Here is a 21,705-nt window from a genome sequence, read left to right on the forward strand (position 1 = left end):
ATTTTCAATCAAAAAGCATGCCATAAACCATTCCATAAGGTGAACACCTGCTTTGGTCGATAAACATATCTGTCACTCCTGAAAAAAGCACAAAACAAGGAAGCGAATTGCAGTTGTAGTGAAATGATTCATGACCCCATTGTGAGCAGCTAGCCTCTTGGCTAGTTCTGAGATTGATGACCTTGGGAGAGAGCTGCATTCCTGTCAGTGGCTCATGTTTATGTGGCATTTGTCTGTTTGTCTGGCTCCATGTTTTGTCTTGTGAGAGTCTTCCAGATAAACAATGGAACAAAGGCAAACTACATGTATGTGAGAGTAAACACTTCTTTTTCTGTTGATTTTTGTTGCAGGTACAACAGCTAGTGTATACCGGGAGATGATGAGATCATGAAAGCAACTCTTCTGGTAGTGGTACTAGGCCCATCCTATCATTGACAGAGAGAAGCTTGTGACCCTGTCACCACCATCACAAACACTGCCTGTTGTCAGTAGCCATGGCAACAGAGTTAAAAACTCAGCTTCCACATGAGGGCAGGATGCTGGGCCTGGTCCCTGTGGTCCTGCCAAGTGATCTGAAAACATGGCTGCTGGTCCAAGGGGGGTTGTCCAAGCTGAGCAGGGTATCCACCACACAGGAGATGCTCCCAATCCTTGAGCACATCTACGACCTCGTCCATGATGGCAGCGCTCCTACCAACCACTCTCCCTTTCATGGCCTGATGCACTTCCTAGATACCATAGCATCTCAGGAGGAGCAGGATATGTTCTTCAGGCGGATCCTACCCACAATGGTGGACCTAGCTTTAGCAGTAGGAGACTTAAAGCCAAAGGAGGGATTCTTCTACAGCATGCAGCAAAACGGTAAGAATCTGGACCCAGGCTGATATAATGGAGAGAGCTCACCTCCTTGATGGAGCTGAGTATATGATGCTGGCTTTGTATTTGCTTATTCATGATGGATTCATTCAATGGGGTGTTGGGTTTTTTTTTTTCTCTCTCTCACGCTTTTATTTCTTAACCATGCTGCATAGTAGGTTCCACAGAGCTTTCACAAAGGGCTTGTGTCGAAAGGGTGGGTTGGGTGGTGGCGCGTCGCGTTAATGGGAACACCACCCTTCGTCCAATGCCCCCCCCCCCCCCAGTTTTGCCGAAAGGGTGCGTCGGGAGCCTTGGGTCGCGTTGCATTGACTGGAACCCCACCCTTCGTCCAAACATTATTGTTCAAGGCTTCATCTTGCCAACTGGCCAAACTACAGCATGCTCAGAACTCTGCTGCTCGGGTCCTCAGTGGAACATCTCGCTTCTCCAGCATTACCCCAGTTCTAAAAAATCTTCACTGGCTACCAGTATCCAAGAGGATAGAGTTTAAAATTCTTCTTCATACATGGAAAGCAGTACATTCTTCAGCTCCAAAATATTTGCAAAGCCTTGTTTCAGAATACGTCCCTGGCAGAAATCTCAGTTCATGTAATAGTAAACAATTAACAGTTAAAAGAACAATCTCGACTCTCGGAGAAAAAGCCTTTGTTTCTGCAGCCCCATCTCTCTGGAACGCTCTTCCACTGAGGATCCGATCAGCAGAGACCATTGCAACATTTAAAAAGCTTCTGAAATCACATATGTTTGCATCTTGATTTGATTGAATTATCAATGAATTGTTCATTGGGTGTATATCTCTATAGATCTATCTCTTTCTTCTTTTTCAACCTTCTTATGTACACGCTACGATGTATGCTGTTCTTTTTATAATTACGTCCCTCTGCGCCTCAGAATAGGATACTAGATCAAAGGCGCATTACAAATGCTGTACTTATTATTATTATTATTTAAAGTACATGGTAGTATTTGCTCATGATGTAGAGAGCTATAGTGACAGTGTAATTCCTACAACTTGTCTCTATTTTGAATACTGGCATGTCTTTTCACGCACTGGTTATCACCATGCATCTCAGTCAGCAAAGTTCAAATATTTTGTTTGAATTGAGTCATCACAATGTCAGAGTATTTTAAATGGCATGTCTTTTGCCAGTGTGATTCATAAATTGTAGCTGTCTATCTAATTTCTTATATGTCCTTGAATACTATAAGTTCTTTCTATACTGTCACTGTAATGTACACCTTCTCCACTTCCATTGGGTTACATGTATTTCCTCAACTGCTGTCACAGTGTAGGTCAGTATTGATTTTACACCAAGCCTATCTTTTCATGCCTGTGACGAATCCATGCATACAATTGTATTATTATTATAAATGACTTAATGGCTGCTGCCTGCCAGTACTTCTCAGAAATTAGTGGCTATCTTTCGAGTGATGAGTACTTGAAGCCAGAACCAACATGCTAATAACAAACAAACAAACATAAATGAAAACAAAAACAAAACCTTCAATGTACATTGTACTCTGTAATGACCATCAAAGACATTCCTAAATACTCACTATTGATCCACTTAAAGTGATTTTGTTGAGAAGTCACTGTAGACTGAAATTGCACATCTTATAGGCCTTACTGATCTTTATCCATATGTATTGGGGCACCGCATATCATACATAACTCACAAATTCACAAACTAAATGCTCACTCTGCACAAACACACACTACATATATGTGACCGTGCATCACAAAATGAACAGAAAGTCGCACCCCTTAATTTTACGTGAGGACTCCAAAAAGGTGAAACGGGTCAACCAAGTCAATATTGGGTTTTTCATATTTTCTGAGAGAGCTTGATAACTCTTTTAATACACACTTTTAACTTTCGAGTCTAGTAACTTTTGAAGGGATAAGGCTACTGCCTTGAAAGTTGGCATTAAACATGGACAGAATGTGCTAATATAGCATGTTCAATTTCAGTCTAATCCAGTAATCTCTTCATTGTTGCTTCGGTAGTTTACACCCTGCTTTTTGTCCCATTAATTGCGCAGCTATCATGGTTTGGTGAAGATTAAGCACTTGAATAGACCCTGTACTTCAGCGCCTCTTTTCTAGGATCACACTTTCTCAGAGTACATTTGTATATGCTTTCTTCCCAGTTGGAGAGTCCATTGCAATTGAGCCATGTACATCATTTAAAGGGTGTGTACAGTTCTGGTTGAGGTGAGGATTTAGCTTTTAACGTTTTGCGAGATATTCAGAAACCACTCTATGAGATGTCAAAGAGCATGCAATTCTAAGAGGTATCAAAAGTTTATTTGATGAAAATCGGTTTTGAAATGGCTGAGATATCCAAAAACAAGGTGAAACAAAGAGATCCTAATAAAAGTATGGCCTGTCGCCTTTTATTATTATCACTGTTTTGGATATCTCAGCCATTTGAAAACTAATTTTCATCAAATAAACGTTGAATCCTTCTTAAAATTACATGCTCTTTCATATTTCATAAGAGGTTTCTCATTATCTCACCTAGGAATGTTCAAAACATGAATCCCCACCTCAACCAGTACTGTACAGTCCCTGTAAAAGCTTAGAGTCTGCTCTTTCAGAATTTGTCCTTAACTATGTGTCTGGCAACTTTTTGTTGGTTTTGTGATGCAGGGTCACATACACACATTTTAGGCCTACTTGCTTTTTAGTGCTGAAGAAGATGAATCAAATACATTTGTACATCATTTATTATGCACAGTTGTATTTCTGAATAAACTTTAAATGGAAAAGTGAGAGTTCTATTCTCCAATAGACCAGTTCTGAAGTGTATTCAGATACATGCTTGAAATGCACGCTTTGTTTACAAGAGTTGGCCTTAAAGGGACTGTACAGTACTGGCTGAGGTATAAGGATTCAGCTTGTAACATTTTGTGAAATATTTAGAAACCACTCGATGAAATGTTCAAGAGCATACACTTCTAAGGGGAATCAAAAGTTTATTCGATGAAAATGGGTTTTGAAATGACTGAGATATCTAAAAATAGGGGGGAAAAAAGGGATCCTAAAAAATTGTGGCCAGTCAATTTTATTATGATCACTTTTTGGGGGGATATCTCAGCCATTTGAAGGCCAATTTTCATTCAGTTAACATTGAATCCTTCTTGAAATCACATGCTCTTTCGTATTTCATATTTATAAAAGAGGTTTCTTGAATCATCTAACCAAAGAATGTTATAAACCTGAGTCCTCACCTCAACCATTACTGTACAGTCCCTTTTAACAACCATATATACAGTTTGCAGAGTCTTAGCCTACCTAACAACAACTAAGTGAATTCCTGCCTGTGGAACCTTACTTAATGGGAGGGGGCAGGGGAATGAAATGCTTTGTTACTAGGCTGTAGGAAAAGAAATATCCATAAATTGTAATGAATTACAGAAATAATCTACTGAATATGCAGAATTCTCCCTTTCTTCCCCCTGATGTCCCATCCTCTGTAGTGAATGCTGCACAATGATGCACAGTATTATGTATTGGCCTGATGTAATTGGTTTGGTTTAACAATCCTTGTGCATTGTAATGTAGACTATGAGTGAAGAGAGCTGGTGTTTATATGTCACCCAGTCAGTAGAGAGAGGAAGTAGGCTGTGGTGAAGGGATTCAAATTGGAATAAAGATGATGCAGTTTATCTAGAAACTGAATCCAGATTTAAGGCACTGATAGTGTATGAATCATATGAGTGAATCATGGGTTTCCAGTCACATGCACACACATTTATGTTTACATATTTCTATGTCAGTATAAATGTTCTTCCATTGCATTTGAATTTTACAGTGTAATTGAAGCATCAATAAGCAGAAACTACAGTCCACTTAAATGTTGAGGTAAAATATTCACATTTTCAAGTACATTTATGCACATCTTAGAGCTATAAACAAAATGTACTGAAATCCTTCCTCAAAAACAAACAAACAAACAAACAAAAAAATCATCAACTACTGTATATGCCGAATATTTCACGAGGTTTTTATTTTCGCGAATTTTGCGAGTCGGGTGCTATTCGCGAAATTAAAGATCCCAATGTAAATGTGACGTACGCGTGTACTCTACTCCTTTCAGTACGGGACTCCACGATCGCGAATTTAACCACTCGCGAAGTCGTCGGGAATTCCCGATTCGCGAAAATTTAGACTCGCGAAATATATGGCGTATACAGTACTCTGGCCACTGGAGACAGGTTTCTGACCAAGCTCCAGTGGGTGTTGTGTGTTGGGGATAATTGCCAGATACCAGGCTTGCTGTCAGGTGGATGTAATCATTGATTTCATGGATAATCATCACAGATGCTGAATACTTTGAGCAGTGAATTTTAAGAAATCCTTTACATGCCTCTTAAGTGTTGGTACAAATGACCTTTTTCTGCTCAAAAGAAGGTTGAACTCCAAACTGGCTTATTGCACACCACTCATAATGGACTTTAAACTGATAATGCAATGCTATCATTTTATGCAATCAAGGACGTCACTGTAAATGATGTCACATGACATGAATGTAATGATGATGAATTATATTATTAATCCAAAATATTTGCATTTAAAATCTACAGGGTTACATAGCAATTTACAGACTAGAGTTAGAGTCACAATATTGCCAAGATCTGAGATCAGACATCAGGAGTTAAGTCATAATTTCTCGTCATTCTAGCAAGCAGATCTGGAAAAGGCTGACTCTTCAAAAGCTTTCCCCTCATTAACCTCGCTATGTTTTCAAATTTGCAAGCAGCTTTTATAATCAAGCCATAATATAAATGGGCTAAGAAAATATTTGTACAGTTGAACCTCTATTATCCGGCCTCCCTTTATCCGGATCTCTCTATTATCCGGACGCAATCTCGCCGTGATTTTTTATCTTTTTTTAATAATTACGGGAGGAAACACACATGAATTACATATACTTGATACATTTCTTAATAATTATTTAGGTAAATCATCCCAAGAATTTATAAAAGAAAATGATTTCCGCTTGCAAACACGAACCTCTATTTTGGGGTCTGTTACTGAGTGTAACAATGAAAAGGTCGCAGTATACACATTACTACATGTGGTACTACAATGGGCTACATCAGTACATGTGTATGTGTATGTACCATAGAGCTCTATTATACGGTATGTACATGTATAAAGCATTGAGTCTCCCATATCCGGCCAAATCCCTTATCCGGATGAGCCCCGGTCCCGACTTGTCCGGATACGAGAGGTTCAACTGTATTTTGTATGGGTCTCATCAATTCTTTTTAGGGAACATTAAAGCCAAACTTTAATTTCCAGCTACCTTGGAGACATGTAGGTCTCATACTGTATTGACTTCCCCACTCGTACCTCCAGGAGTGTGAATAATGGTTTGAATTAGTCTCAGTGACTAAGCTAACCGCATGATGCTGATATACTAGCTCTCTATGTGCGCCTCTACTTCTTTTTTTGTCCTCTCTCTTTCATGTGTTATGGTGTGCATGTGTCTGTGTGTTTTAGTTTGAACATTTTCCCTCTGTTCAGTTTGTATAGCTGGGACTCGGATGACCTGAGCACATAGCAGTGCATTAGGTACTCAGTATTGGACCATCTTTACAAGGTCTGTCAAGACTCGGTTAAAGGGATCGTATAGTTTTGGTTGAGACCTAATTTCAGGTTTCTAACATTTTTTGGTGAGATAATGAGAAACTTCTCATGAAATATGAAAGAGAATGTAATTCCATGAGGAATTCAACGTTTATTTGATGAAAATTGGTTTTGAAATGGCTGAGATATCGAAAAAAGAGCGATTCTAATAAAGTGTGGGACCCACATTTTATTTCGATCGCCTTGTTTTACTTTGTTTTTTGATATTTCAGTCATTCCAAACCCGATTTTCATCAAATAAACTTTGAATTCCTCTTAAAATGGTATGCTCTGTACTATTTCATAAGTGTTTTCTTGGTATCTCGCATAAAGTTAGAAGCCCAATTCTCATCTCCACCAATACTGTACCATCCCTTTAATGCTCTTTTCGACCTCAGGATCATTTTAATACCAGTATCTTTGTAGATGGTTTATGTGCATGTGTATGTGTGTGTGTGTGTGTGTGTGTGTGTGTGAGTGAGTGAGAGAGAGAAAGAGAGAATAGACAGTGCATGCTTCCTACTGCGTATCAAATTGCAGCCATTTTTATAAACAAAAGACTGGTGAGATGCTAGTCATTTATGTGTAGGCTGATCCTTGAATAAATCCATTTAAAGTTAATGGATTTTAAATGCAGTAAATAACCAGAAGGATTGATCTGTAAGAAGAATTTGTCAAAATTTTGTATGAGAGCAACATGGAAAATTTGAAAGAATAGTATTGGATGTTTGTCAGAACTTGAAATTATTTGTTTTCACATAAACATGCATGCTGTAAACCTTCATGGATTCATACCCATAAAATACAGGAAAATATGAGATGCTGTTCTGTCACAGATACCGATGGGTTTGTATGGTGGTGTGTGTGCACTAGATTGGTGTGTGTGTTTGTGTGTGTGTGTGTGTGTGTGTGTGTGTCTGTGTGTGGTTTGTATGCCTACCATGCAGTGTGATTTCTATTGATCTGAGAAATTGACATTCACTGTACAGGAGATATTTGAGTGCGTCAAGGACGATAGAAAACGAAATAAGAAGTCCATTCTATGTTGATGCAAGAAATTGATGCTAAAATTAGAAACTCCACTTTTTTTGCTGCCAGATGCTTTCAGTGGAGAATAGTGTAGTGAGAAGGCGGGCTATAAGAAATAGATGCTGGATTTTACTGTACTCTTTATGAGATGAGGAGTATTCATCACAGCATTGTATCCAAGGATTTGTATCTATTAGCCTTTTGAATGATGTTGTAATTCATAGCTGGGAGAATAATTTATGGTTGGAATTGCTGCAATCTGTATATTTTATGCCACGCATGTGAAATTATAGTGGAGGCCTTTGATGTGTGTTGATTGGGCATACACTGTGCTGGCCAGTTTGTGGAGCTACAACAATTTTGGGAAACACTTTAACCTGTTTAGAATTAATGAACATTGTCTCAAGATTAATAGGAAAGTTCTGTAAGTACATACAGTGTACATAGTGTACTATATCATGGTAGAAACATAAGCCAAAATTAAAGAATTTCTGTATACAAAATCTAGTTTTGATTATCGAACCAGCTAACTAAAAGGGGACAAGAAAATGGCAGTTTCTTGTGAAATGCTGCTGACTCGAGCATTGAAAAATCTTTGTACATGAATATACATATACTTCCTTTGTTTTTTGTCTTGAATGACACAGAGTAAATACATTCAATTGGATGTTTTACTTCCTGAAGATGTTGATGTCTCTTACTTATTACTCACTTCAAGATGTAGTTACATCTACTCTGCCACAGTGTCCCTTTAAACCCCTTCCTATATGGTAAATAGGCCGATGATTTTAATAGGGGATAGCTGATTACTCCACAAGGGTTATAGCCTTAGTACTCAATGAAGGGCAAAAGATGAAGAGATGGCATTGGTCCTCTGCATGGAACTCCAGCTATGTGTGTACTTTGCCATGCCTGACATGGTTTCACTCTACCAATGATGAATTTATTTGGACTAGACAGCAGGCTATCAACGCATAGTCTTCTTTCAAGCATTAGACTACAATATTAGTGTGATATTCTACTGAAAGACATCTTTAAAGGGAAGATAAACCCCAAGAGCAATGTGGATTGAGTGAAAGCAGCAACATTAGTAGAATACATCAGTGAAAGTGTGAAGAAAATCGGACAATCGATGCAAAAGTTATGAATTTTTAAAGTTTTGGTGTTGGAACCGCTGGATGAGGAGACTACTAGAGGTTATGACGTATGAGTGGACAACAATACAAAGAAAATATAAAGGAAATTCAACAAAAATTCACTTTTCTAGAATCATGAAAGAGCAATGGACCAACCTCTTTCAGAAAGCAGGGGGAATAATTGCTACCCTTAACATATGTCAATATCAAGTTGATGGAATTTGTAATTTTCATGAAAAATGGATTTTTGTAGAATTTTCTTTATATTTTCTTGGTATTGTTGTCCACTCATACGTCATAACCTCTAGTAGTCTCCTCATCCAGCGGTTCCAACACCAAAACTTTAAAAATTCATAACTTTTGCATCGATTGTTCGTTTTCTTCAAACTTTCACTGATGTGTTCTACTAATGTTGCTGCTTTCACTCAATCCACATTGCTCTTGGGGTTTATCTTCCCTTTAATGTCAGGATTCGAAATCATAGTAATGGTCATATTTAGTCAGCTGATTGAAATATATAGAATCCAATTTTCCCCAAAACTTCAATAATCTGGTTCTCCTGTTTGTTTTTCATTCACTTTTTACCCTAATGATAGGATATACACGTGACGTGATATTATGGTAGACTACAGATTTCAGTGTGGCAAGCATGCACCATTGTGAACAGCAGGTTCTTATGGGTCTTTCAGCACTTTCAGCTGATTAGATGAATAGAGTTTGCAACATTCTCCTGCTCCATTGAATTATGATTCTTCGTATGAATTTATGCTGAAGGAGACAAACCTCTTTTCCCCCCTTTTTCTTTTCTTTTCTTTTTTTTTAACCAAAGTTTCTGTGATAATTTGCTATAAAACCTAAAACCATCCAGGCATGATATGCTTTCCAAAACATGATAAGATCTTTGATTAAAAATTTCTTTCCGATGGAAGTGCAATATTTCTTCTTAGTCACATATTTAGAAACTTTTTTTGCAGATCTATCTATTAAATTGAGTTTTTTTTTCTTCAAATCTGATACTTTGATACTATGTTTAACAAGCATATTTTCTGTAAGATTTGTTATTCACATTTGTTGTCATTTCTATGTAAGCCCTTTGACTGCGTAATTATCAAGCTCCTCTTTATCAGGCACATTGTGGAGAAAACAGAGGTATCGAAGCCACAGCTACCACAAATTTGTTCAGGAATGGACAAAATGGAGAGCAATCTCTCCATGACGATGTACAGTGTATCAACTTTTGATCAGATGTAGGTTTACATGTCAGAATTAGTTTCCAGTAATGTACAGTTTAGATTACTCCTCTTGGATACATGTACTTCCTTGTGTTATGTGGTAACAAGAAGATTATAGTAAGGGATAATCAGTTTATATTTAATCATTTGTGAATTGTTTGTCCCCGTCTACCTGTGTACACATCCAGATCCATTTAATAGTCCTGATGATATGACAGTATTTCTGATCCACCTGTCTTGTTCATGTGATCTTTGTCCCTGATCCACCTGTCTTACTACTGTATCATTACATGTATATTGGTCCCTGATCAACCTGTCAATGCTGTATTTGTCCCAGAGCTACATGTAACTGTCCTGATGCTATGATTCTCCTGGTCCTCCTGCCTGTATGGCTATAGTTCTGCATGATCTACAAACTGTGTGCCTGTTCTGATACTAATGACATCTGTCCCTGATCCTCCTCTTCTGATATTGTCATGTTTGTCCCTGATCCACCTGTCCTGGTGCTTTGATATTTGTCCCTGAATCATCTGTTCTAATGCTTTGATATCACCCAGTCTTGCTAACCCGATAATTGTTCCTGATCATCTGTTCTGATATCATAATTGTTTGCGATCCTATTATCTTGTTGTTATGACATTTGTCCCATATCCGCCCGCCCCGATGCTAGTGACATTTGTCCCTGATGCTGTGACATATTTGTCCCTGTTCACCAGGTCTGATGCTATGATGTTTGTCCCTGATCCACCTGTCCTGATGATATGATGTATTTTCTTTCCTCCAGGTGGTGAGACAAGGCTGTCCAGGAGGTTTGTGGCCAGCCTGGTGGCTCACATAATGCTGTGTACACTGCCCCGGACATCCAACCCACTACTGAATACTCGGGACTTTGAAAGGTTCTATTATATCCTAGGACGGTAAGTCCAGTGGCTAGTTTTGTTTTCTTTCAATATGTGTAAGGGTTGAAGGTTTGTTGATTTTTAGTGAAACATTGCTCAGATGTTGATCTGTGGTGGCTTAATGATTACCCTTTACATTCGTACAGAATATGTGCACTCTTTTAAACAGATTATGTGTTTTATGAATTTAAAGTTACACTTTAATAGGAAATTGGTTTAATAAAGATGATGTGCTTGTTCAAGTTGAAACAATTTTCAGCTACTAATATTTTACATGTAACTATTTTGTTATACCTGAAACCTCTGTTCAGTGATTGGTACAGCTTCAAGATAATCAAGGCTTACAGCTGTATGTCAGTCCCATAGCCCAAACCTGTGTATTCATAAATAAGGTGCTTCAGATGGAGTGTCATGGCTCAAAAGTCCAATCCACAGATCTCATCCATTGTATGTTACCATGATAATAACCACTGTCATGGTGGCAAAGAAGTGTTTAGAATTACCATAGTAACCAGATTCTATAACAGTTCACTGATCAATATAGACTTCATCCCAGTCTCTTCAAAAAATAGCTCTCACTTGCGAGGCATTGTGGGTAATGTAATGCAACCATAGGACATTTTCATGGTGTGAGTGGGAGCCCCAACATCTAAGGCCAAGTAATTCCTCGATTAGAATATACTTTGACAGTTAACAAAAGATCCTGACTCTTTAAGAAGAAATTCAATCTTTTCTCATGCCTAAGCACAACTTGCAAGAAAACCATAAGCAAAACTAACCATCGACCTTACCAGTCTTGGTACTAAACCTTTAATAAGAGCAAACATCCCTTTGTTACCATGGTAATTATTTGATGTTTAAGTATGAAGGGCATTCTAGATCAAGTCATTTACATCTATATTTTCTATTAATTCTTCATGAATATTTTTATGCTTGTTTTGTTTTTTAAGAAGAGTACTTTGCATGGATGGTAGTGATTACATACCTGCAGAATTTATAAATTTGATTATGTTTAACTCACATACATTGTACACACTCTTGTTGGGATCCTAACTATCAAAGCATCCAAATTTAGCAGCATTAAATCACAGTACGTGTGAGATTCACGTGCTGTGTCCATTAATTTGTCTTGTGTGTGCTTTTCTGCATTTTTTCCCCTCAGGAAACCTAAAGGGGATATTAGGGGGTTCAATACAATACAGCACACCACAATACGATACAATACAATAATTATTGTAATGCGCTCTTACAAACTATTTAGCTGTTTCACAGGACTTTACAAGGAATGCAACTGCTTCGTTTTGCCAAATCTGTAAGGAGTTGAAAATAAATCATGATGGATGCTGTATTTTTACCTAATTAACATCCTGATACAAGGGTTAGTGGACCTCGAGAGGATGTTGACGATGAAACAAGTGTGTTTCACTTATACTCTCTTTTACATCTCAATACATGTCATTTTTTCGTAGTTTTTGTTTTACTATTCAGTATTTTATCTACATGTATGCATTTTTGTTATTTGATGGAACAAATGTTTGAAAAGTTCTAAAGAAAAGAAGAAAAAATGGAATAAACAGCATTCAACTTTACCATATTTTACAATCTAGATTTTACAATATTTGGAAAGCTAGAAATATTACTGCTGCTTATATTCAGTATTTATGTTCGAAAGACTAGACTAGACTTCATTGAGTTAAGTGCCCACATCTATCCATGCAGACTAGGGAGTAATCATGGTTGCACAAAGGTTACCATGGAAACATTAACATCGGACTTGGGGTTCTTTGCATACAGAGTATAGTACCATTCACAGAGAGTTGTCAAGTATAGAGCAGATTATATTTGAGAATTCATTTTTTTTTTTGGGGGGGGGGGAAATAATGAGTAGAATTTTCATGTAGGGCGTATCATATTTTCATTGCATGGTTGGTTGATATAATGTAAAATGTATTCACCAAAATCAGCATAATTCTGATATGTGAGGATCTGTATGATACACTCTGTACATGTATGTGTTCAGTTGCATGTGTATACACTGTAATATGCATGTCCAGTTGTGCGGTCAGGACATTTCATATTTATTAAGGAGGCCAATAGGAGTATTATTTTGAGCATCAAACATTTGAAATAGATACTTCTGTGAGGTGTACATGTATAATGTGTATGCCGGATGATGTGAATGTAGTTTTAATGTATGCAAGAGCTTCCCCTTTAATTGAGAAACTAAGCATCATTTGGTTCTAAAATACTGCTGTGCTGCATGCCCTCAATAATGGAAGAAGACAGCTGTGTTTAATGAAGCATTAGATCATCCAGATCACAGTTTGCCTATCATATTCTTCATATTTCTTTTCACGAGCCAGCAGTAGAGAAGAACAGTTAGTCATAAATCACAAGTGGACTGGGTGCTTAAATGCAGTTGTGTGTGATACTCATATGAAGGGGAATGTTTGTTCCAAAAAAAAATTAATTCACTCTTTTTTTTCTCTTTTTTTCTTTCTTTTTTTTTTAACTTGTAGCCTCTGTGCATTCATTTGTGAAATAACTACACAGAGTGTTTAATGAATAATGGCTTTGAAGTATATGTTTGTGAAGGGCTTGTAGGCAAAATGACAGTTCTGTGAACTTTGTGACCTACGATGTAGCTTTAAAGGCATATTTAACCATTTGCAGATGAAAGAAAAACCCAGCATTACTGCTTTAAAATAGTTCTAAAATGTGAGTTAGGGATAGAAATAACCAATGTAAAAAGTTGAATTAGTATAATCAAATGTTAAGTATTGTTGAATACACATAATGTGAACAATGGCTATAATAAAAATGTTTCCAGACTAAACCGTCTACAGTTACGATTTATTGAGAAAAATAGTGATACCTCTTTGTATTTTAGGTTTTATTGCAAAATTCTTACATGGTAGGATGTTTTGTGATACAACTGACCTACACATATCGTCTGTCGAGAATGAGAAGGGCGTTAAGTTGTCCAGAACACTATGGGTTTAGAGGCAACTTAATGCCCTTATCATTCTCAACCGACGATATGTATCAAATGTGATATCTTGAACATTTTTTAAATCACTGCTCCCAATGGTAAACAGGACCTTTAACAGAGTTTGTGCTTACTATTTCTGCCAGCTCCAAAGGGTCTGATTCCCAGACGTGTAAAATGCGCTGCTTCCTCCATTACTTTGATCGTCTCGCAGTGGATATGCACAGGGGACCGTGTGGAAGTGTGACGTTCAAGAGAAAGGTTAGGAGAAAATAGAAACAGTCTCTACCCAATCATGTTAGACCATTTAATTATGAAACTTTCCATGAATAAAACTCTGCATGTTACAATGTAATCATATCATCTGAGTCCTTCAGTTCATGCAAGTGTGTACTAGCCTTGATGATGTTTAAAGGGACATTTTGAAACATCATTCTAAAGCATTAGTTATTCTGAATTAAACAAAAACAATGTATTCTCTCACATTTTTTTTTTGTTTACTCCTCAGGCAATTTATAAGGTAATAGATATCATCAAATTTTTACCACAAGTAGGTGTTTGTTTATAGGGATATGGCAAGTGATGATTGCATGCAATCTATACATGTGCTCAAATGAAATTACAACATTCTACAAACAGGGTTAGCTGTTTGTCATGTGTAATGTTATTCATATTGTGCAATTTGCTTAGGATAGTACATTTACTCTTGTCAAAGACCAGAATGTAAATTGCTTACCATGTATCCATTTAGGCATGTGAGTGTGTCTGTAATTGCCAATGTTAGCTATAATTTGTTCTTTTCTGCATTTCTTAGGTGATCCCAGAGCAGGAGCTGCCATCCCTTGAGACATGGCAGGAGAGTAGACTTCAACTCTGCCCTCTTGTGGTCCGAACAGGAGTAATTGAAGAGGCAGGAAGCAACGTCCTTCAGGTAAGCTCTGTTCACATGTGTACTTTTTCCTGTAAACCCTTGTTTGCTTACCAATATTATTAATTGGTAGATAGCGACTCAAAATAGATGGAAACATGCCAAGAATGATGGAACATGCTTCAGCAGCTATTTGTTGCTGTGGTTTCTTCAAGCCACCTTTACATACTTTAAACTATTTCTGTCTTCAAAGTGAGATAGTTTGCGACTAATTTGAAAGAGGCCATTGCTGTAGGCATTTACTAGTTAGTATATAAGGTTTGCTTTGCTATTGTGATGTCATTATATCATTATAACCTAGCATTCTCATTGTCATCTGAGTCATCCAAGACTAATGTCAGAAACTCACCAAGAATGGAGCAGTGAAGTACTGTGGAAATGAGTATGGACAAAGCTGTGAGGTAGAGAAAGCTTGATCTCAGTACAAGGTTAACACGTCCGTCAGTTGGGTAGTGGGCTTATGGTATATGTTTTGACACTGCAGTTTATTCGTGAGGGCATGCTCATACAGTGTTGGTAGGCACAACACAAAGTAATATCAATGTTCATGACAGTGATGCCTTTCTTTTTATCATCTCAACCCCAAATTAGGTGGATTTTGCAAACGAGTACATTGGGGGAGGAGTCTTAGGAAGTGGGTGTGTCCAGGAAGAGATCCGTTTCTCCATCTGCCCAGAACTCTTGGCAAGCATGGTCTTCATGGAGTGCATGGAGGACAATGAAGCCATCTCCATCAGTGGCTTTGAGCAGTTCTCTCGTTGCCATGGCTACGGATGGAACCTGCAGTATGCTGGAGACCACAGAGATATCTCACAGGTGTTTATATCTCTACATCATAGCAGTTCTTGTAAGGTTCAATCATAGTTTTACAGGGAAGGTCCATGAGAAGAAATTTGTTATAGATGCTCTGAAAAAGCAGTGGCATAATAAAATTTGTTGTTAGAGGTAACTCTTTGTTTGTTTATTACACAGTGGATGTGAAGCTTAGAACAACACTGTACTGATCAGCTTACTACATGAGCTGCAATGGACGTATTTCTGCAACCCCAAGGAGGTTTTGTTATTAAGGCTTGCCATATTTAATGATTTCATTTGGTTTCAAAATTGCCCATAAGGTTTTGAAGAAACATATGATATTACATCCTTTGAATGTGTGTTTTCTGTTTTCTCAAGTGATTGTTTATTTGTCTAATTTAAGTTGAAGTGTGTTGTGTTAGATTAGGATAGCCTACTAAAGATTTAATGTCATTTATAGGCTTCACTGTGGAGTGTCACTTTTGAGCAATCACATCTTCATCTTCGCTTCAAATGGCCGGCTCCTGACATCGTCATACAATGTTTTTCTAAGAATGTAGCATGAATTAGCATCACATTTTGACCTCCTCCTCTCATTGGCAGACAACTTCTGGTGGTGATATCAAAACTTCACTTGTTGCGATCGATGCTACACCCATGAACCAAGACCTGGAGTTTGTTTCCTATCAGTACTCGGACCCTTCCTTGCTGAGGGAGCTCAACAAAGCCTTTGTGGGATTTCTGCAGGCTGCAAATGATACAGGGAATGGGATTGGTCCAGACCTGAGTGATAGCCTGTATATGGATGCAATTGACCAATCCCTGCTGTCAACTGAGGGAGACTTTGAAACAGCATCAGAAGGACTTGAAAGCCTAAACAGTGAGTGTAGAGAGCTGTTTGACTTCCTTTAACCCTTTAGCACTCATGCCAGCTGTGCCATCCTTTATGAATGTTTGTGAGTGTGTTTATGTGTACGAACATGCCTGTGAGACTGTGTGATAATTGTACAGCCTTAATTCAAATGTTTTAATTCTTAATATGACTTCCGTTCAATTGTTAGGTCTCTTGTATCTTTGTGACTAAGCTCATCATGAGCTGAAAGGTGAAAGTGCTTAAAGTCTGTGTACAATTGTTTTGTTTATAACAGTACATGCATAACATGCATGTACATGAAATCTGTACGTAATTTCAAAAGCACATAAAATGTTCACCAAATATTCGATCATTCGATCATGAATGGTTGAGGGTAGTGATTGAGATTTATAACCCTGATACTTTTTTTTTAAAGTCTTGCATCTTTTCATTGTGCTTGTTCCACCATATTTGCTGTCGCTCATGTTATACAAAGACAATGCACTTACTTGGTAATTGTTTGAATTTTTGTCAAAGTTTTGTCATAAAGCATATCATTGTTGTAAGTGAGCTTTCCTTCATCAAAGACTATAAGGACAATCATTGAAAAGAGCAAAGCTCATATCAAAAGACCATATTAGGAGAATGGTGTCATTATGGGGCTCCAAGGTAGTGTATCCTGCATGTAAATAGCATCCAGTATAAATGATATGTATCCTCTGCTAGGTGATGTGTAATTCAAATCGAGACCTTTTTTGAAATCCAGTTGGTCACTTTTTCTTCGTTTGAATATACAGGGCCTGCCACACCATGCATGACAACCATTTCAGACTACAGCAACTCTCTGAGCAAGGCGATTACTGATATTGCTGTGAAGGACTACTGTCAGAGCAAGCGTAATCAATTCACACAGTGTGAACTGTCACTTGTTGAGGACAGTGTACCTGTGAAAAATGCAGGAGAGAGCTTAGTTGGTGGTCAGCTTGGACTGGAGAGTTTTGCTTCAACTGTTGTAGGAGAGGTCATGAAAGAGAGCTTTGAGAGTGCCTCCCGGAATCCAACATCAAAGAAAGTATGTGGGACTAAGGAGGCTGTGTCTACACATTCAGACAAACCAACTCGCAGGAGGGAAGAGGGCTTTTCATCTTCACAAGTGAGAACAAATGTGAGTAATGTCCATAGGTCATCTCAACAGGAAAAGACCCAGTTTCAAGATTCAATACATAGGATTTGGAAAGGAGGTAATCCGACAGGAAATATGGATGGTATATCTCAGAGTCTGAGAGAAGTCATCGATGATATCGTATGTGGTGTGATTAAGGAGGCTCTTGCAGAAATTGCAGGATCTTATATCTCTGAGACAGAGAGCACCCAAGTGCCAAGCTTGGAAGGTTACAGCATAGTATCAACATGGTCATCTAAGTCGGACAGTTTTGTGCGGATTGACATGGACAGTGACTTCAGTGGCACTCGCAGTGGTGGTAGTATGTCCAGTGCCAGCAGCGACAAGTGTGCGGTCAGTGTGGAGACTTATGTTGCAGGTGTGGTGGCTGGGGCAGTGCAGCAGATGAGGCGTGAGGATGCTAGTGAGAAGGGTGACAGAGGAGTTCCAAGTTCCACCCCAAATGTTCTTGCTGGCAAGATTGTCAATGGTGCTCTGAGGGAGATAAAGGATAGGCCAGATTTAATCCGGGGATCTGATTTGCAGAATTCCTATTTCAAGCCAGTGGTGTCTGCTGGACTTGACTCCTTTGCTACTCATGTCGCTGATGCTGCGTTCAGAGATGCTCTAAGCGAGGTCTCAGACTCAGTGCCTCTTACTTCATATGACTTCTCTCAGTACTCCACCATTCCATCTACTCCTCCGCCTTCTCCCTCCAATGCTTCCACTGGTAGCTCAAAGCGCTTCAGTCTTGAAGATCCATCACAGCTAGAAGAGTTTGCAGAAAAGCTCCTGAGCTCTATCACTCCTGATCCCAATGCTAGTGTGCGGGATCATGTGGAAAGGTACGATGTTGGTTCACAGGGGATGCAAGGGATTGAAGATTTTGCCAGTACGCTGGTGTCTAGGGCTGTCTCTGATTCTGCACAGCTCATCAGTAGCAGTCAAACAAGGCAGGATAGTAGCTCTGGCTGTGTCAGTTCAAGGAGTTCCCTGACAGTTCCATCTGGCAGCTCCAAGCGTTCTAGTGTGGATAGCTTTACAGAGGATCTCTTGCGGATTGGTAACATTGACCCAACAGGCAGGAGGCCAAGCAAAACAGAAGAAAATATAGCATTCTTCTCTCAGGAGTTATCTCGTGTAGCAGAGGTTGAAGAGAAGCTTAGTCAAAGAAGAAAGTCAGACCTGGAAGATTTCCAGCAAGAGCTTTACCAGAGCTCACTCTCCAGTAACACCAGCCAGAAAAATGAGGTGACCAAGTCCAGAGTCCATGCAGCACATCGCCTTGCTAATAGGTTATCAGATGACATTATATGTGATGCATTTCTGCAGCTTTATGGAGCTACTCCTTTCCGTGAGCTCATTAGATTGGACTCTCTGTCAGACCTGGAATCTGGGGGTGGGAGCAGGAGGCGGAGCTATCCTCGCCGTGGCTACAGGACATCATCTGTGTCCTCAACCTCCCTGTCAGTCCGTAGTACCATTTCAGAGATGGACTTAATGACCCTTGCAACCAACCTTGCCAACTCCATCATAGAGTCTGCCCTTCAGACGTACAGAGAGGAGTACTTGTCCATGCAGCGCCATGATGCAGCCCAGGAGATGGTGGATGATGAGCAGGACAGTCGCCTACAGGACACGGTAGATGACGTCTCTCTCATGGCCACATACGATGGTTCTACCATTGACAGAGACCTTGCACCAAGCTATCTGGAGGAGCCTTCAGATCTCTCTGTGGAGGATGCTGCTGGGTCCATTGTTGCCAGGGCAGTGCAAGATGCCGTCTTCCTCTACAAGGCATCACTACCCTCCACCAGTGGTGGTATCATGCATCCAGGGGGTAGTAGGATACCCGTTGCTACTGGTAACTGGGGATGTGGAGCTTTTGGTGGAGACCCCCAGCTGAAGTCCCTTCTCCAGTGGTTGGCTGCTTCCCAGAGCAGGGCGCCCTCTGTGTTGTACTACACCTTTAATAACAACAAGATGCTGCAGGTGAGCCATATTGTATGTTCGATTTGTGCATTCTTTGTGATATCCACAAACACTCCATGAGTTTGATTTTGCATATTTGAGCTCCTTCCTGTGTATTATCTTGAGGTATGTACCCCTTAAAAGAATGTGAATACTGTCGTATGTATTTTTTTATTACCATATTCATGGATAAAGGGTGAGAGAGACAATTTATTTTCATAACGAACTGTGTCTTTGGATCTTGTCAATCTTCTCTTCACCCTCTTCATTTTGTCTGTTTTTGGTTTTGTCAGATATTTCATATTTGTATTCTCGTTTGCTAATATTTTTTCCCTAACATTTTTTTTTTGAGGGGCTTGACCTCACAGTGATGCCAAAGGCATCATGTCATCTATTCATCCATCTATTCATCCATCCATGCATCCATTCATTCATTTATCTATTCATCCATCTATTCATTCATCCATGCATCCATTCATTCATTCATCCATTCATCAACTCATTCATGCATTCATCTGTTCATCCATTCAGTCATCCATTCACTTATCCATTCATTCCTTTATTCATCGACTCATTCATCCATTCATGCATCCATTTATTCATCCATCCATCCATCCACCCATCCATTCACCTATCCATCCATCTGTTTTGTCATTTACTGGGCACAATACAAGTTTTTCAAATTATGCTTGGTAAATTTATATGTGACAATACAGAAGCAAACTTATCAGAGTTGTATTCACTGAGTAGGTTAAGGATCGCCAGACAGTGTTGTCAGTTTGTAATTTTCATTTTCAGCATTGTTTTAAGATAGAGCATTTGGAGAAATTCCCTCAATTTCTGGTGTTAAGTTGGCTGAGTGATGGCAATTAACTTGTTCTTATTTTAGTGTGATGTATCTTGTAAAAAATACTTGGTAATGGACAACTTTTCAGTTAAAGATTGCTGCATTCAGGAGAAACATTATTATCTTCAAGAACTATTTAAAGAAGTATAATAAATTGGCTTGTGCAGATTTGTAAAAAGTTTTTGTAGAACTATGATAACAAATTGACTTGTGTTGATTTGTACTGTAGGTATAGTTAAATAACAGCACATTGTTTGAGAGATCACAGTGTAACTTCACAATAAACCTGGGCAGAATATGGTGTGATGTATGTGGGCATACTAGCACACCTTGTAATGTCATATGATACTGCAAGTGACATTTTCATGTCGCTTGCATTAACTTCCATATTACCTTTGATCTCACTTTATTAGAATCTTCTCCTTCTTCATCCCAAATGTAAATTATTCCTCAAGGAATTTCTTCTCTCTTGTCTTTCTGAAGTTGGAGCAGGTCACACTCATGATTCAGACGAGGAGATGGAGTGTTGGCGATCTGATGAGGGTCATCCTTGAATACTGCCACCACATGGTGACCTCTGGAGAGGCAGGAAGTCTCTTTGACTACATCCTGGGTTTGGAATGTTGATGATTGTTATGTGCATGCAAGTGATTGTTGTGTAATCCAGTCTTCTTCCATTATAACAAGTTGACTACTCTGTCTTCTTTTCTTTGATGTTGACTGTGCCAACCACATTCTGCCCTACACTGTTGATGCTCTATGGACATGCTCTTTGGAGTCTGATCTAAAGCTTTGAATATACTGTGACATGAAATAGTCTTGGAATGATTGGTATGAAAATGATGAGATACTCTTAATCATCCAATGCTGCTTGCCTTAATTATATCAATCATATGATTTATGGTACTGTCACCTATCAACTGCAGTCTTTTTTTATGCCTCCGCCACGAAGTGGTGCCGGAGGCATTATGTTTTCGTGTTGTCCGTCCGTCCGTCCGTACGTCCGTCCGCTTTCGTTTACGCGATAACTTGAGTAATATTTAATGGAATTTTACCAAACTTGGTCCAAGTATGAAGTATGATGGGGCAATGATTTGATTAGATTTTGGGTGAAATCGGCTAAAGGTCAAAGGTCAAGGTCAAATCATGAAATTGTATCCGTTTACGCGATAACTCAAGACTTGATGGAGCAAATTTCCCCAAATTTTCTTGGAGGATGATGTATGATGGGACAATTACTTGATTAGTTTTTCAGTGAAATCAGACAGAGGTCAAAGGTCAAAGATCAAGGTCAAATCCTAAAATTTATCTGTTTACGTGATAACTCAAAACTGGATGAAGCAGCTT

General features: G+C 38.8%; 1 protein-coding gene across 1 annotated transcript; it reads left to right on the forward strand.

Moving 5' to 3' along the window:
- The first annotated feature begins 359 nt into the window (after positions 1-359).
- Positions 360-21,256, forward strand: LOC140244505 (uncharacterized). The gene is made up of 8 exons (XM_072324134.1): positions 360-861; positions 10,699-10,831; positions 13,949-14,063; positions 14,617-14,733; positions 15,322-15,546; positions 16,129-16,405; positions 17,176-19,532; positions 20,842-21,256. Exons 1-8 carry the CDS (start codon positions 495-497, stop codon positions 20,983-20,985), a joined length of 3,735 nt encoding a protein of 1,244 aa, XP_072180235.1. The 5' UTR covers positions 360-494; the 3' UTR covers positions 20,986-21,256.
- Positions 21,257-21,705: the final 449 nt, after the last annotated feature.

This window comes from Diadema setosum, chromosome 21 (genome assembly GCF_964275005.1).
Source record: "Diadema setosum chromosome 21, eeDiaSeto1, whole genome shotgun sequence".
Lineage (NCBI taxonomy): Eukaryota > Metazoa > Echinodermata > Echinoidea > Diadematoida > Diadematidae > Diadema > Diadema setosum.